Here is a 14,454-nt window from a genome sequence, read left to right on the forward strand (position 1 = left end):
TTTCCACCCTATATTCCACCTATACTCAGGGCCCAGGGTATAAACTTAGTAAAAAGAGAAAGGGTCTTTACTAAGTGGTAAGGGGAAAGTCCTGCTTACTGTTTGTTTGGTTCAAGGTGTTTATAGACAGTTGAGGGAGGTTCTGGGCCGAGTGTAATCCAGGGTTCCACACACATGCTACACGTCGTCGCAGGCTTATGTGGAGGGTAATCGTTTATTTAGCATGGAGAAACAGTGCCTCCTTGGAGCAGACGAGGGGGTGATCAGAGCCACGTGAAGATATTCTCTTTTTCTGAACTGAACCTTTAAATCAAAGAGTAAATGGTTCTAAACTAGTGAGAACCCAGGAACTAGTTACTGGAATTGCTAGAGGGGCTATGCTGATGCTTCCCCTAAGAGTACCAGGCAGCAGTACTGGGCATCTGTCACGTGTCAAGCCATGTGCTGGGGTACTCATCGTCACATGTATTCTTCCAAACAACCCCAAGAAAGGTCTATTTTCATGACTGTTTCATATGTGAGCAAACTGAAGCTTAAAAAGATAAAGAATGTACTCAAGGTTGCTCAGCTAGTAAACAGCACAGCTGGGATCTGGCTCCAGGTCTGTCTGATGCCAGAGCCGTGCTCTAAATGACTTTGCCCCGTGTCTCCCCTGAACAATCTACCACACCTGAGACTAGATCAGGGTGCACAGGCTCAGGTGTGGTTCTCTTTGAAGAACTAGAAGAAATCCTCCTTCTTCAGCCTAGCCCAACTCAGCCCAGCCCCAAACCACTTCCTCCCTCGAGGGCTAGAGAAGATCAACTTACCCCAGAGCTAGAAACTGAGCTGGGGTTCTGGCCTCTTGCCTTTAAACCACAGGTGTATCAAGGAGGGCTCCTCAGCCAATGTCAGGTTCCCGTGAATATGCAGGTCAGGTCTCTCTCTGCTGGGCTTCAGACTCCCTATGAAACCAGGAGGCAGCTCTGCGCAGCTCAGGCCCCAGAAGAGCTTGTGGAATGGAAGAGAAACAATCTGAGGGTTGAATGTGGCCCTAAAAAGAAAGTTAAAAGTGAATCTTCCCAGTTTTTAATTAAGTTCTTCTTAGGCCAGGCATGTGCAATAGACCACTTGATGATGATCCTATAGCAGCGGTTCTTAAAGTGGGGCCCCTGCACCAGCAGCATCAGCATGTCCTGGGAACTTGTTAGAAGTGAAAATTCTTGGGCCACACCCTGGACCTACTGAATCAGAAACTCTGGGAGTGGGGCTCAGCGATCCGTCTCACAGGCCCCCCAGGAGATTGTGATGCACTCGAGTTTAAGAACCACTGTCCTGTAGGGCGATGTCTTTGGAGATCAGCTGTAGCCATATTAACGTCACTATTTTTGCCCTGTTACCCCTGCACTATCATTTGCTTAAGGTTTTTTTTTTTAATGGACCTTTTTAAAATATTTAAATATACATATTTACAAAAAGAATTTAATATTACTACCTTAAGTGGGAAACTATTATCTCTTGCTGTAAATAGAACACAATCACAAAAATAAATACAATGAAAACAAAACAGTGGGGTAGATAATCTTCAAGTCCTTGCCAGCTCTCACATTCTCTCAGTTTATTCTCAATTCCTCTAAAAAATGAAAATGGTATTTTAATGGTATTTTATTGACCATTAGAAGCATTGTTCTGAGGAAAAACTCCTTTAGGTCTTTGAGTCACTGACTTTCCAGGAGGCTCTAAGGGAAATTCTTAAAAACATTTGACCTCTCAGGGCCGGCCCTGTGGCTGAGTGGTTAAGTTCACGTGCTCCACTTCCGTGGCCCGAGTTCACGGGTTTGCCTCCCGGGCGTGGGCCTACTCCACTCATCAAGCCATGCTGTGGCAGCATCCCACATACAAAATAGAGGAAGATTGGCACAGATGTTAGCTCAGGGCTAATCTTCCTCAAGCAAAAAAAAGAGGAGGATTGGCAACAGATGTTAGCTCAGGGTTAATCTTCCTCACAAAAAAACCCCAAAAAACAAAAAAACATTTGACCTCTTGTAAAGCTGATTGAGATAAAACACTGTTTGGAATTGAGACCGTGAGTTGGGTAAACCCAATGAATCTCTCTAAACCTGGGCCCGATAAACTTTTTGGCCAATCCTGTTCTTTAAAAATTGCATGCCAGGGGCTGGCCTGGTGGTGTAGCGGTTAAGTTCACACGGCCCAGGGGTCTCGGGTTCGGATCCCAGGTGCGGACCTACACACTGCTCATCAAGCTATGCTGTGGCAGCGTCCCACATACAAACTAGAAGAAGATTGGTACAGATGTTAGCTCAGCAACAATCTTCCTCACCAAAAAAAAAAAAAAACATTGCATGCCAAAATTTACATCAAGAATTAGTATAGCACAGTGGAATAAGCATTAGAGTTGGAGTTTGAGGTCTGGATTCACTTCTTGGCTTTGCCACTAATTAGCTCTGAGACATCTGTGAGCCTCAGTCTTCTCATGTGTAAAATAGGATGATCCTCCTTGTAGCATTGTTGGGGGACAAAATGAGATGATATATGGCAAGGAGCACAGTATGATGCCTGGCAATTAGTGGGCACTCAGGAAATATCTGTTATGTCAGAATCTAAACCTGAATTTTCAAAAATGCCTCTGCATAATCTTTGGCCATCCCCCCCCCCGGCATTCTCAGGCGATGAGTTATGCGATACATACATCACTCAGTGGTCACGGTGGAAAGCTCTCAGAGTGAGTGGGACATACCTATTCATCCTTACATGTATATCTGATATCTGGATGCAGAATCCCACCACCTTAAAGTCAGCGGGGCCATGGCTCCAGGGAAGAGAAGAGTCTCTCATGGACCCCAAAATAAAAGCAAAGAGATGGTGGGGCTTTTTATTCTTACTCAGCGGAAAAACAAACCTCTCTTTCTTTTTAATTTATTCCCTAGCTCTCATACACAAATATTCAGAGAGGCGTTTCCATTTGGACACGTAAAATAAAAGAGAAGCTTCCCACTCTGGGAGGGACAGTTAGCATGGGATTCAGCTTAGTTCAGTTGGTTAAATCCTTGGGAGGAGAATAGATGTTTCTAATATTTGGGTGCCTCAGGAAAGACGCACTCAGTCCTGCTGGAACTGAGTGGCATGGGAGCACCCAGCAGTCAGATCGTCTGCCAAAAATAACAGTGGTTGTAAAAACAGAAGGGAAAGTTTAGGCTACTTTTGGGGTCTCCCTGCAGCTTGCCATTTTCTGCACACTGGCAGAATTTCCATACGTTTGTTCATAATATAGGAAGGCAATCTGCCTTATTTCTTTCCCTTTTAGTTATCTCTGTACTGCCGTAAAATTAAAGAGGAAAATTAATTGCCTCTCCCCAAATTATAAACAACTGTATGCTCCCTGTCTCCTTTTAGAAGTATGTTTCCATTTATAACAAAATATACTTTTTTTTTTTTTTGATTCAAGGAGCTGTAAGCAAATTCTGTTCTTGTTTTGGGGTAAATAAAAACACACACATAAAACCCACACGGAAAGCATTACCAAAATTTAATTATATTAGTAATCAAATCTACATGATTTGTGTAAATGGCATATCAGAGTTTTTTGGATAATCAGGAAAATTAGTTCATTGGTCTCTAAGATACTTTGATGGGCTTTCCTGGTTTTGTCTATAATCATCTATGTGGGACACTTAAGATTATTCTGAAGAAAGTACCAAGATCGCCACTGCCATCTGATATTGTAGACTTTCTGGTAGATACTGGCACCCAAGTAACATTTTATTGATTCCATTTGGATTTTCGTTCTTGTGGTTTTGACCTTGATTTTTATAATGCATACCAATCTGTCCTTCTACACTCAGCGTACGTCCAACCCATGACTTGTAGGAAGCTGTCTAGTGGTTTATAAAATCGGATTCCTCTCAGCCATCAGGGCTTTAAATGTATTTTTAGACTTTTAGACCCATTGGCTGAGGCTGAGATCCTAACTGAGGGGTTTTTTTTCCCCTGAAGAGCTTATTCTGGTTTTGAAATATTATCTTTTTTTTTTTAAACTTAATGTGACATTTATGTAGTGACAGGAAACCTGGAATCAGATCTTTCAGGAAATGGAAGCATCATTTTGTGAGTTGTGTTTTAAATTTACAGCACTCATCCGTTCAGAATGTTCACTTTCCTCAGAGACTATACAAATCGAAGTTAATAGAATCAAGAATAAGTCTTCATTCCTTTTCCTTTGAAGGCTTGTGAGGCAAGGGGAGATGTAGGGGGAAAGATTTTGTTCCTCCCTGTGTAGACAATGCTTAATTCCCTGGTTAGAAAGTTTAATGTCATCAGAGGTACCCCAGGTACCCCAAGACAGCAAAAGAGTAACATGTGGCATATGCAAGCAGTGGCATATTATGCAGTAGAAAGAAGCAACAACCCACACAGGATAGCTCTCAAAAGTGTAATGTTGAATGAGAAAAGTCGAAAACAGATTTTAAACACAGTATTGTTTATTTAGTTAAAACAGATACAAAACAACATTACCTAAGACAGATGTATATTTAAGGACATATACACAATAAATGGGTGGCTCTTGGGGAATTGGAGTGGGAGTGGTGACAGGGAAGAGAAGAAATACAGAGAGACAAGCAAAGGGCCTTGTGCAGTGCCATGATGACAGTGAGAAGAAGTGACGATGAATAACTCACCTTCTGCACCCAAGGTCCAAACACTTTTTAAAGGAGTCTATTGTAACTTTTTAGTTATAAGCGCTAGAACTACCACAATCCATTCAAGTAGTTCTCAACCTTGCTCACACATTTTAGTTATCTTAGAACCTGAGAATCTTTTTTTTTAAAAAAAAATACTGATTTCCTAGACCTAGCCACAGTGTTTCTGACTTAATTGGACCGTGAAGCGACCTGGACATTGGTGTGTATTAAAAGCTCCCAGATGGTTCTGTTATACAGCCAGAGTTGAGAACCACTGAGTTAAGTTTCTTAAAGGGGAAAAAGAAGTGTGTGGCAAGTGATAACTTTGCCATGTGAAAACGAAACGGATGCAATATTCAGACTTTCCTTTTCTGCTGCTTTAGGTTATCAGCTCAATTCTGCTGAATGTGTGGATATCCGCTTGAAGAGGGTGGTGCCTGACCATTATTGCCATTACTACCCTGAAAATGTCAAACCAAAACCCAAACTGAAGGAATGCAGCATGGATCCTTGCCCATCAAGGTTCGCATAATTGCCCATACTCTTTTTCCTTTAAAAAGAGACAAATCAACTGCGGCTGAGACTGATCAATCCTCACAGGGTGACATAGTTCCATTGCCTGCCTTTGAGCATACACTGGTGGCATGTGCCTGCACTCACATTCATAACCGTGGTCAATAGGAATTAGGCCCATCAGCTCACTCAGTCTAGCTCTCTCTTGTGGGCTATGTGTCCATGTGCTGTGATATTTCACTCTTTATAATGAACCTCTGAGCATCTCCTGCATGTATAGTATGAAAGATCTCTTCATCCAAGTAGTGTCTAGTCCATCTGCTAGTCAAAAATATCTTTCACTCACCTTTTTAGCTTTAAACTGGGTCACCATTACCATGTTCTGACTTTTGAAATGTTCACATTAAATTCAGTATAAATAATGTATTGTGTAAGGAAGTAAAAAGTTTTAATGCCAAAGCAGAAAAGCTATGCATATCCTGCTGCATAATTTAGTACCTGCCGACTTGGATTGCCTGGGGAAGTTTCCTAGCTTTACTACAGTATCTTAAAATAGCAGCACGATATCAAGTCCCAAAAGCCCCCAGATATCTGCCAGCTGGCTAAGGCAGAAGTGTACAAGTGGGAAAGGAAGCGCTCTCAGTGGATCTCATTTCCTGTCCCTAAGCTGTGCATTTCCTGTAATCCCAGGTGAACATATTTATAGAGACCTTTTCAAAGGACAAATTCTGTGAAATAAAATGGTTTTCTGAAGATCCTACTAATATGACAGTGTGTTAATATCCTTAATATATTTTATCAGATAACCTCTTTAGATGATAAAAAAGAATAAATAGATTTATCTTAATTAAAAGAGACTCTTTCCTTTAATTAATACATAGCCCTAGTTCCATTTTCTGCATTTTCATGTAGAACTGGGGAAGATATGTGTCAGAGGTGTTCCTGAAAATTAAGGAGATGATGGCTGAATTTTGGGGAATACGTAATAACACTTTGCATATTTAGTTTTCAGTTCGAAAGACCTCTGTCTTTCAAGATGTCAAATCTATATTAGTCAAATTAGTAAATGTGTTAATTGATTTAGAAATGATATTCTCACAATGATTTCATTTGTAGTGATGGATTTAAGGAGATCATGCCCTATGACCACTTTCAACCTCTCCCTCGGTGAGTTACACGTTCCCTTTTCTGTTTTGTAATTTACTCTAAGTAGTTTGCAAAGAGCTGCAGTATCTGTAGCAATAGTCTAAAATGTAAGAAGAATAGCTATTAGATATTTTACGGAGAGCTAAGGGAAAACAAACTTCAACTCAGTAATAAGGAAGGTCTTTCTAAGAATTAGGTGGAATAGGCTGCCTCAAAAGGTGATGTTTCCCGTCACTGGAGATGGCAAGCATGTCTTGGATAACTGGGTGTTATAGAGGGAGCTCAAACATTGCGATTTATTAGAAATTTGAATCCCCTTTTATACCTGGATGACTAGTATGGTCCTTTCTGACTTGGAATTTCTATGATTCTCTAGTTATATTGTCCATTAGTATTTTATAGTGTAGAGACAGTTTAAAGATGCTTTCACAGTCTGTATTTTAATTATTTGATTCTCACAATGGCCCTATGAAGGGTAACCAGGGAAAGTGTATTATTTCCACTTGACAATAACCTTAGGGTCAAAGGAGTTAAGTACTTGGTGACTCCAGATTGTGTGTAGCAGTTAAGATTAAAGTCTTAAGAGTCCAAGTCCCGTGCTCTTTCAACCAAACCACAACTGGTATCCTGAGACCATGCTTTTTGCAACCATCTTTGCAAACTTGAAACAAGCAACAAATTAAATAATGTGTTTTTCTTTGTTTGCTTTTGAGCTGGGAACATAATCCTTGGACCGCGTGTTCTGTGTCCTGTGGAGGCGGGATTCAGAGGCGGAGCTTCGTGTGTGTGGAGGAGTCCATGCATGGAGAGACACTGCAGGTGGAAGAGTGGAAGTGCATGTACGCGCCCAAGCCCAAGGTCATGCAAACCTGCAATCTATTTGATTGCCCGAAGTGGGTCGCCATGGAGTGGTCTCAGGTAAGATTTGAGAGCTTTGATGCCACCTTTAATTAAATCTCAGATTTTAATGATTATTTGCTATGTGCCCAACACTGTACTGGGCAGCGTGAGGGATGCAAAAGTTGCATAACACGGTCCCTACTCCCAAAGAGCTTGGGAAGATGGTTGAAGGACAATGTGAGAGAGACCACAGTCATCAATATAGGGAAGAAGAATGAATTAGGGACCATGGTACATCTGGAGGGAACAGATATTGGAGCAGAGTCAATCAGAACGTCTTTGTGCCTTTGTAGTGCTTAACCCCTCTTTGAAGATATGTAGAATTTAGACAAGCAAGAGCCTAGAGAAGACCTCACTATGGGTTATGGCCCGGCTGAGGTGGCTGAGCAAAGGCAGAAATGACATGGAATGACTAACTAGAGTTTGAAAAAGACCCTAATTCCTCTAGATTGAAGAGAGAACGCAGGTTACTAAGAAGTAGAAGATTAAGATGGAAATGCTAAAACTGACAGGAGAAGTATGTTCTTTATCTAGTAGTTACTAAGAAGCTTCACAACTTTTGTTGAAGAAGATAATACATTGTATTTTAAGTAATTGAGGCAAGATAGACTAACGCTGGGCAAGACCAGAGGCAGGCAGCCTGTTGGAAATCACTGAGGTGTCAAGTGGTGGGAAAAGAGAAAAGAGAAGGGAGACATCCCAGAGATGTGACAAGACTTCGTGGCGGGTTAGCTTCGTTTCCACTTTCTAGGGGGATGACCAAGTAAACCTCCAGAAGGAATACAGTGCAGTTGAATTAGTCAAATATGAAAATGCAGACGTTCATATTTAATATTTTAATCTTAATCTTTTAATTTTCCAGAGAGTGAGACATAATTGACTCGAGTTTCTCTACCTCTTTTGAGTGATCTCTATATATTTATTTCAACATATACTTGCATTCATCTATTTATTCATCTATTTATTCATTCAGGGTGTCAGTACCATCTGAGGAAGTAAATAAAACTTGCTCCTACCCCCAAAAAGCTCAGAACCCAGTTACAGAAACAAGCATGCAAACAACGGTTGGGATGCAGGGTAGTACTGTGGTGAGGGGTGTCACGCGTCTGTACTGCAGGTGTGCAGAGGCAGGGTGATTCGCTCCACCTTGCAGGTATCAGAGAAGGCTTCAGCAAGGAGGTAGCACTTGAACTGAAACTTGAAGAATGATGATAAGTGAGTTTGCCAAGTGAGGAAGACCCACTTCCAGCCCCGGTTTTCGGACACCACCACCACCTGAGTCCTTTCTCCTGTGTCCAGGGCTCGACATCATTACCCTCCACAGCTTCGTTTGTACTTGTTAGGGCAGTGGTTATAGATGCTTTTTTGTTCACATACCCCCTGAAAGAAGTTTGGAAAATTACATACCCCTTCACACATATTTAGGTTGACATCTAAAATTTTTTATCACAAGTTTAAATAAAAAATATCAAAGAATGTCATTTCCAACATGTTGTGAATGCTGACTTTTTTCTTTTTTTGAGGAAGATTGGCCCTGGGCTAACATCCGTGCCCATCTTCCTCTACTTTATATGGGACCCCACCACAGCATGGCTTGATAAGCAGTGCGTAGGTCTCCACTGGGATCCAAACCCGCCAACCCCAGGCTGTGAAAGTGGAGTGCATGAACTTAACCGCTACCCCACCGGGCCAGCCCCTGCTGACATTTTAAAATAAAAGCATTTTTAAAACTATGTCCAGGAAAGTGTAAATGCCGTGATGATTTCTATCCTTGCCATCTTTCATTTAAGAAAAACATAGAACAAGCTCTTCTTGAACAGTTTGGATATTTTGCATTTTTTTCCCCTTGAACTCACATTTTCAATCCCCTGTCCCAACAGAAATTTTATCTTAATGTCATGTACTTTTATGCTTTAAAGTCTTTTGTTGGTTACACTATTCTACTTTTCTCTGAGAAAATATGTATAGTAATTGAAATTAATTTATATTAATTGCCTGTAGCCATAAGGCTTTAAGTATTAGAAATGTTCCCCTGAATTAAGTTATTATTAAATTTAATTTTAGTATACAATCAAAACAATATAAATATATTTCAATTTTTGGTGAATAATTGTTACACATAAAAAGTAAATTTTCATTTGAAATCAGTCTTTCTAGAAGATGAGTGGGGCTGAGAAAAATAGTCCATTGCCAGAATGAGACATGGGTCAGCAATAATTTTATTCTTAATTTTTACTATTGATGTCTTGATTGTTTTGTTTGGCACGTACACCCTGGGGAAGCTTGTTCACAGAAATAAGCAGACTGAGATGGAAGATTTTACTATAGCAAGGTCATTCAGTTCTTTGAACTCCTGAGTTGTGTGTCAAAAATCACATCATGATCTATCATCAAAAATCAACATTACTTCTACATCTGCAGCTTGTTTTCAGCTCTTATAAATCTTATCCATATGTTTTATGTCGGCTTTAGAGCTCTTGTACCACCACCCCATACCCATCAATATCATGACTTTATCATCACTTATAATATCAAGACAAAGGATTGTTAACTGACTCATTTCATTTACCTTTCTTGGCTCTTCATACTTTTCATTTTTAGAAAAAATCAAATACATTCTCAGTGATGAGAATTTGCTATCATTAAGGATATGTTCTGGAAATGTTGTGAACACTGAGCATCATTGGGGTGAGTGTCCAGCTTCCCAGAGGGGCTACTTAGGAGACAATACTCCTTTGATTGACCAGTTCTAGGATATTTGTACCTTATAACCATATTGTTTTCTTTCTCTTTGGGCAATTATTTTTTCTTTTTCGGCCAATATAAAACAGCCTCTCAGGATCATATGTATTTCAAATTGATAAATGTGGGGGTAGTCAGTTTCCTAGAAATAGGGTCTAGTCTCAAACCTCACTCAATTCATGACAGTATTTGTTCAGTGGTCATGAGTGGCATGATGAAATAAGAGAAGTTTCCTGAAATATTCTGCTGTTCCTGGAGACGTGTGTGTGCTGAAAAAGGCCTCCATGTCCTCTGAGACTTGTCTGTGACGATTCAGAAGGCATCCACTGACTCAGGAAAGAATGCTCAAGCTTAGGAAGCTGTGGCGAAGTCGTGGTTTTGGCAACAGGAGGCTCTGGGATGAAGTTCCACTCTGCCTCTTAGGAACTGTGTGACCTTGGGCAAAGTCACAGGTGATGGGCTGTTTGTTTGCTCATCTGTTAAATGGGAATGAAGCTATTAGCTTGCAGGTACGCCAGGATTAGTGAGATGACATGTGGAGGACGGTGCCTATTCTGTAGCAGATGCCCGAGGACTGTCAGCCCCTCCCAGGGCGGATCCGGGGTGGATGGGGCCTAAGTTTACACAGTTTGGACGTGACTCTTTAGGAAGAAAGAATACAAAACACAAATATTGAATATCTAAGTGAATGTTTATTTAGAACAAGAAAAGAAATTGCAAGAAATTACAAATTTTTAAAAGCTGACAAAAACTCTAATGTGAACTCTGGACTTTAGTTAGTGATAATGTATCAGTATGGGTTTATCAATTGTAACAACTGTACCACACTAATGCAAGATATTAATAATAGGGGAAACTGTGTGCAGGGAAGAGGGGGCATATGGGAACTCTCTGTACTATCTACTCAATTTTTCTGTGAACCTAAAATGGTCCTAACATGTAAAGTCTCGATTAAAAAAAAAACTACATACATACACACATATATACTCACCAACATACGTACATAAATTGAAAGGATATCCTAAATTTTCACGACATGAAAATATTCCATTCATAGGCAAGAGTACCTTCCAAATCATAAATAAATAATTCAAGAAAAAAATACTGATACCACAAACTTCATAAAAATTCAGAAAAAATGGCATGTTTTTTATTAATTTTCACTGCCTGATACGTCTGTAGTATTTTTTCCTAAACTTTTTGGCTGAATACTCTCTGATGGCCTCTTCCTATGACAACAGGTTTGCAAGATCAGTTTATATAGACAAAATAGAAAGATAATCCTTTAGCGTAGTTGATCAAAATTTGACTTTTTTTCATTGCTAGTTTAGAAAAGTTTCTTTCATCTTCACAAATGGTTTTGGATAATGTCATGTAAATTTTTAATCAAATTTAAGAAAACTGGTATCAACTTTCTTTCATATTTGAGCAGAAAGATTTCAGGCATTTCAGTTTGTCTTGCGCTGTGACCTCATCTGAATACTTTTTGAATTGAGTGTTGGAAGGAGGCCTTTCAAGGGAAGGGACCTGAAGCATAAGAATCACAGAAAGTCAGCCTCTGCCCCCTTCCTTACATAATTTTTATCTAATGTTCTCTTAGGTTTAAGATTCATGTACAGCAGTGGCTCTTCTTTGTATGAGACATTAATACCTTTGTGGATCTCTTCATGAACAAGAACTTCATTGGCTTCTCTTTTCTTCTTTGAAGTGCACAGTGACTTGTGGCCGAGGGTTACGCTACCGGGTTGTTCTGTGTATCAACCATCGTGGACAGCATGTTGGCGGCTGCAATCCACAACTCAAGTTACACATCAAAGAAGAATGTATCATTCCCATCCCGTGTTATAAACCAAAAGGTAAGTTTGTGGTGCATTTTAAAGTTAAATCAAGTGGTGTTTTCCAGCTCTCAATCTAATATTGCAGCATTTACTTTTCAACTTACTAACTTTCTTACAAAAATTGTTTTACTGACAGATTACAATAGACCTGTCCACCTAGAAGAAGTTAGACCTGTGTGATTAATTGATCTGGAGAGAAAACTAAGCTCGTTGTTGAGTACAATTAAAGGGGCTCCTGTCTATCTAGGCTTATACTAACATTTCTTGGAGGACATAAAATAATTTGATGCAGTCCCTGCTTTGAAGAAAAGGGAGAAGGAGGATAAGGGGGGAAAGAAAAAAGGAAGGAAGGAAAAGGAGAAGAAGGATGAAGAGAAAGAGAAGCAGAAAAATTCCCCCGAGGTTCTCCTTCTTTGTTCCCACGGTGCTTTATACATGCCTTCCACTGGGATGTTAGTTTCTTGAGGGCAGAACTATGACTTCTTCATTATGTGTCCTATTGCCTACCATGGAATGAATGAAGTCTTTCAGTTCCCAATCTGGATCTATAGATGCATTTAGAATTTCTTTTGTGGTTCCCATTTGTTCCACATGAATTAGCAGAAATGGATAGCATCCACGGTAGGAAATCTTGGCATCATCTCTCGGATATATGGTCCTCTCTATACATGATTATTTCCATATACTTTAGTAAGGTATTACCAACCCTTATTTCCTTTCTGGGAATGGAAAAAGGATTTCCTTTCTGGGAATGGAAAAAGGATTATTCCCAACGGTTAGTGCCAAGGAGTCTTCCTTAGTACTTTAGAGAGGAGGGTAAAATTCTCTTTCATTATTTCTGGGTTCATTATCTGTACAAATGGTCTCATAATTAATCATCCAACAAATATTTATTTGACTATATCTATCTTCCGGAAAAATCACTGGTTGCCATGCAAGGTACAACTACTGATTATATAACTTCATCAGTGAAGTCTTTTCTCCTTCCTTCAGCACTCGATGGTATTTTCATTAGCCACTTTCTTATTGTCTATGATGTCTCTGAAGCAGTCCAAAATTATTTCCTTTCTCATTTCATAATCAGATTGTTTCTTTCTTTATGTCTTAGGAGGCTTCAAAAGACAGAAAGGGGCACCAGCTTGCTCCCGCATGCCAGTTGTAATTGTTAATCATCTTTTTCAAAACTACAACAATAATAATAACAATAAAAGTTTGAGTAAACCATAGCACAGACTCTCCTCCTCCCAATTTTCTTAACCCTTATGTTATTTGCTTTTCTCTGTTAATTTCTTCATTCATTGGGCAAAAAGAATTTGTGGCAAAAGAAAGCAAGCTGATATGGTTGAAGTAAGAGCTTTGATATGTAAACAACAGAGATTGGTATTCATTTACAAAAGGCATTTTTATGTTAACTTGGAGAATGTATTCAACTGTGCCATGGGATTGTTTGGTTACCTCTTACATAAAAAAATATATGACAGAAATTTTTGGTTCAATCCAGAAGCCAATTAATGTACTGTGCTAGAGGATTCAACTTGCATTTGAAAAGCCTGACCTCTTTATTGATGAAATCTTCAGCAAATTAACAATCATGTATACAAATCCTTAATGATTAACAATAATTCAGCTTGTTGTTTATGTGCCCTTTTTCTTAGAAAAAAACCCAGTGGAAGCTAAATTACCTTGGCTGAAACAAGCACAAGAACTAGAAGAGACCAGAATAGCAACAGAAGAACCAACGTGAGTCCAGGACCTTTTATGGGAGTAATCAGGGCATAGCCAGTTAACATGATATATGTAATTTTTGTACTCGTTGGAGTACAGTGATACTTTTCAAATCCAAATGACCTGGATTTGCAGACTCTAGAGAGCTTGAGCTGGCTAGAAGTCTTCTTTATTTCGCAATTCAGTCCTACTTTGGCAGTATCTGTGAGAAGCACAGAAAAGAACAGTGTTATTTAACTCAAAGCAGACCCAGTGGCCTGTTACAATTAAGAGATTGGGGATAATTCCTAGATCTAGATTAACACATATGATTTGACTAAGGACCATCCTAGTATCATACAAATAAACCAATCATTCCATGGTTAACTCATGGCCCATCTCTATAAAACCAATTAAGATGAAATGTATCAGGGTGGCCTGAGTGATTATAAAGAGAAATCCCAGAGCTGCTGTGGTATGGGGCAATGGAAAGAATATAGTGCTACGAATCTTGGAGCCTAGCACCATGACTTTTAATTGTGTGACCTTAGACAAGTCTTTAATTTTTCTGGTCTCATTCTCCTTACCTATAAAATGAGCAGATTGGGCTTAAACTCTCCGAGGTCCATTCCAACTCAAAAATCCAGTGACTTCTATCCACATGTGATTTGGGAAGTCTGGATTGTAATGCTATCAGTGGAAATTAAGAATTGAGCAAATCAAAGATACATTCTGGAGGCAAAAGTATGGGAATCTAAAGAGAGTAAGGAATCAAAGATGCTCTGACATTTCTAGTCCAGGAGTCTAGAAGAACAGCAGCACCAATGATTGACTCAAGTAATTGGCCAAGACAACTGAGTCCATATCAGACATGTGAAGTCTGTGATGCTGACAGGCTATCTAACAAGAGAGCAATTCGCAGAGTGTTAGAG

At 39.6% G+C, this 14,454-nt stretch overlaps 1 protein-coding gene across 1 annotated transcript in view; it reads left to right on the forward strand.

The window, feature by feature from the left end:
• The window catches only part of ADAMTSL3 (ADAMTS like 3), a 366,781-nt gene that overhangs the window by 203,537 nt on the left and 148,790 nt on the right, over window positions 1–14,454 (forward strand). Inside the window, exons 11-15 of the mRNA XM_087429032.1 lie at window positions 5,063–5,201; window positions 6,309–6,359; window positions 7,052–7,256; window positions 11,689–11,836; window positions 13,474–13,558. Coding sequence (XP_087285158.1) covers window positions 5,063–5,201; window positions 6,309–6,359; window positions 7,052–7,256; window positions 11,689–11,836; window positions 13,474–13,558 — 628 coding nt within the window. The remainder of the gene's footprint in view (window positions 1–5,062; window positions 5,202–6,308; window positions 6,360–7,051; window positions 7,257–11,688; window positions 11,837–13,473; window positions 13,559–14,454) is intronic.

This window comes from Ceratotherium simum, chromosome 3 (genome assembly GCF_057802395.1).
Source record: "Ceratotherium simum simum isolate JZ-2026a chromosome 3, ASM5780239v1, whole genome shotgun sequence".
Lineage (NCBI taxonomy): Eukaryota > Metazoa > Chordata > Mammalia > Perissodactyla > Rhinocerotidae > Ceratotherium > Ceratotherium simum.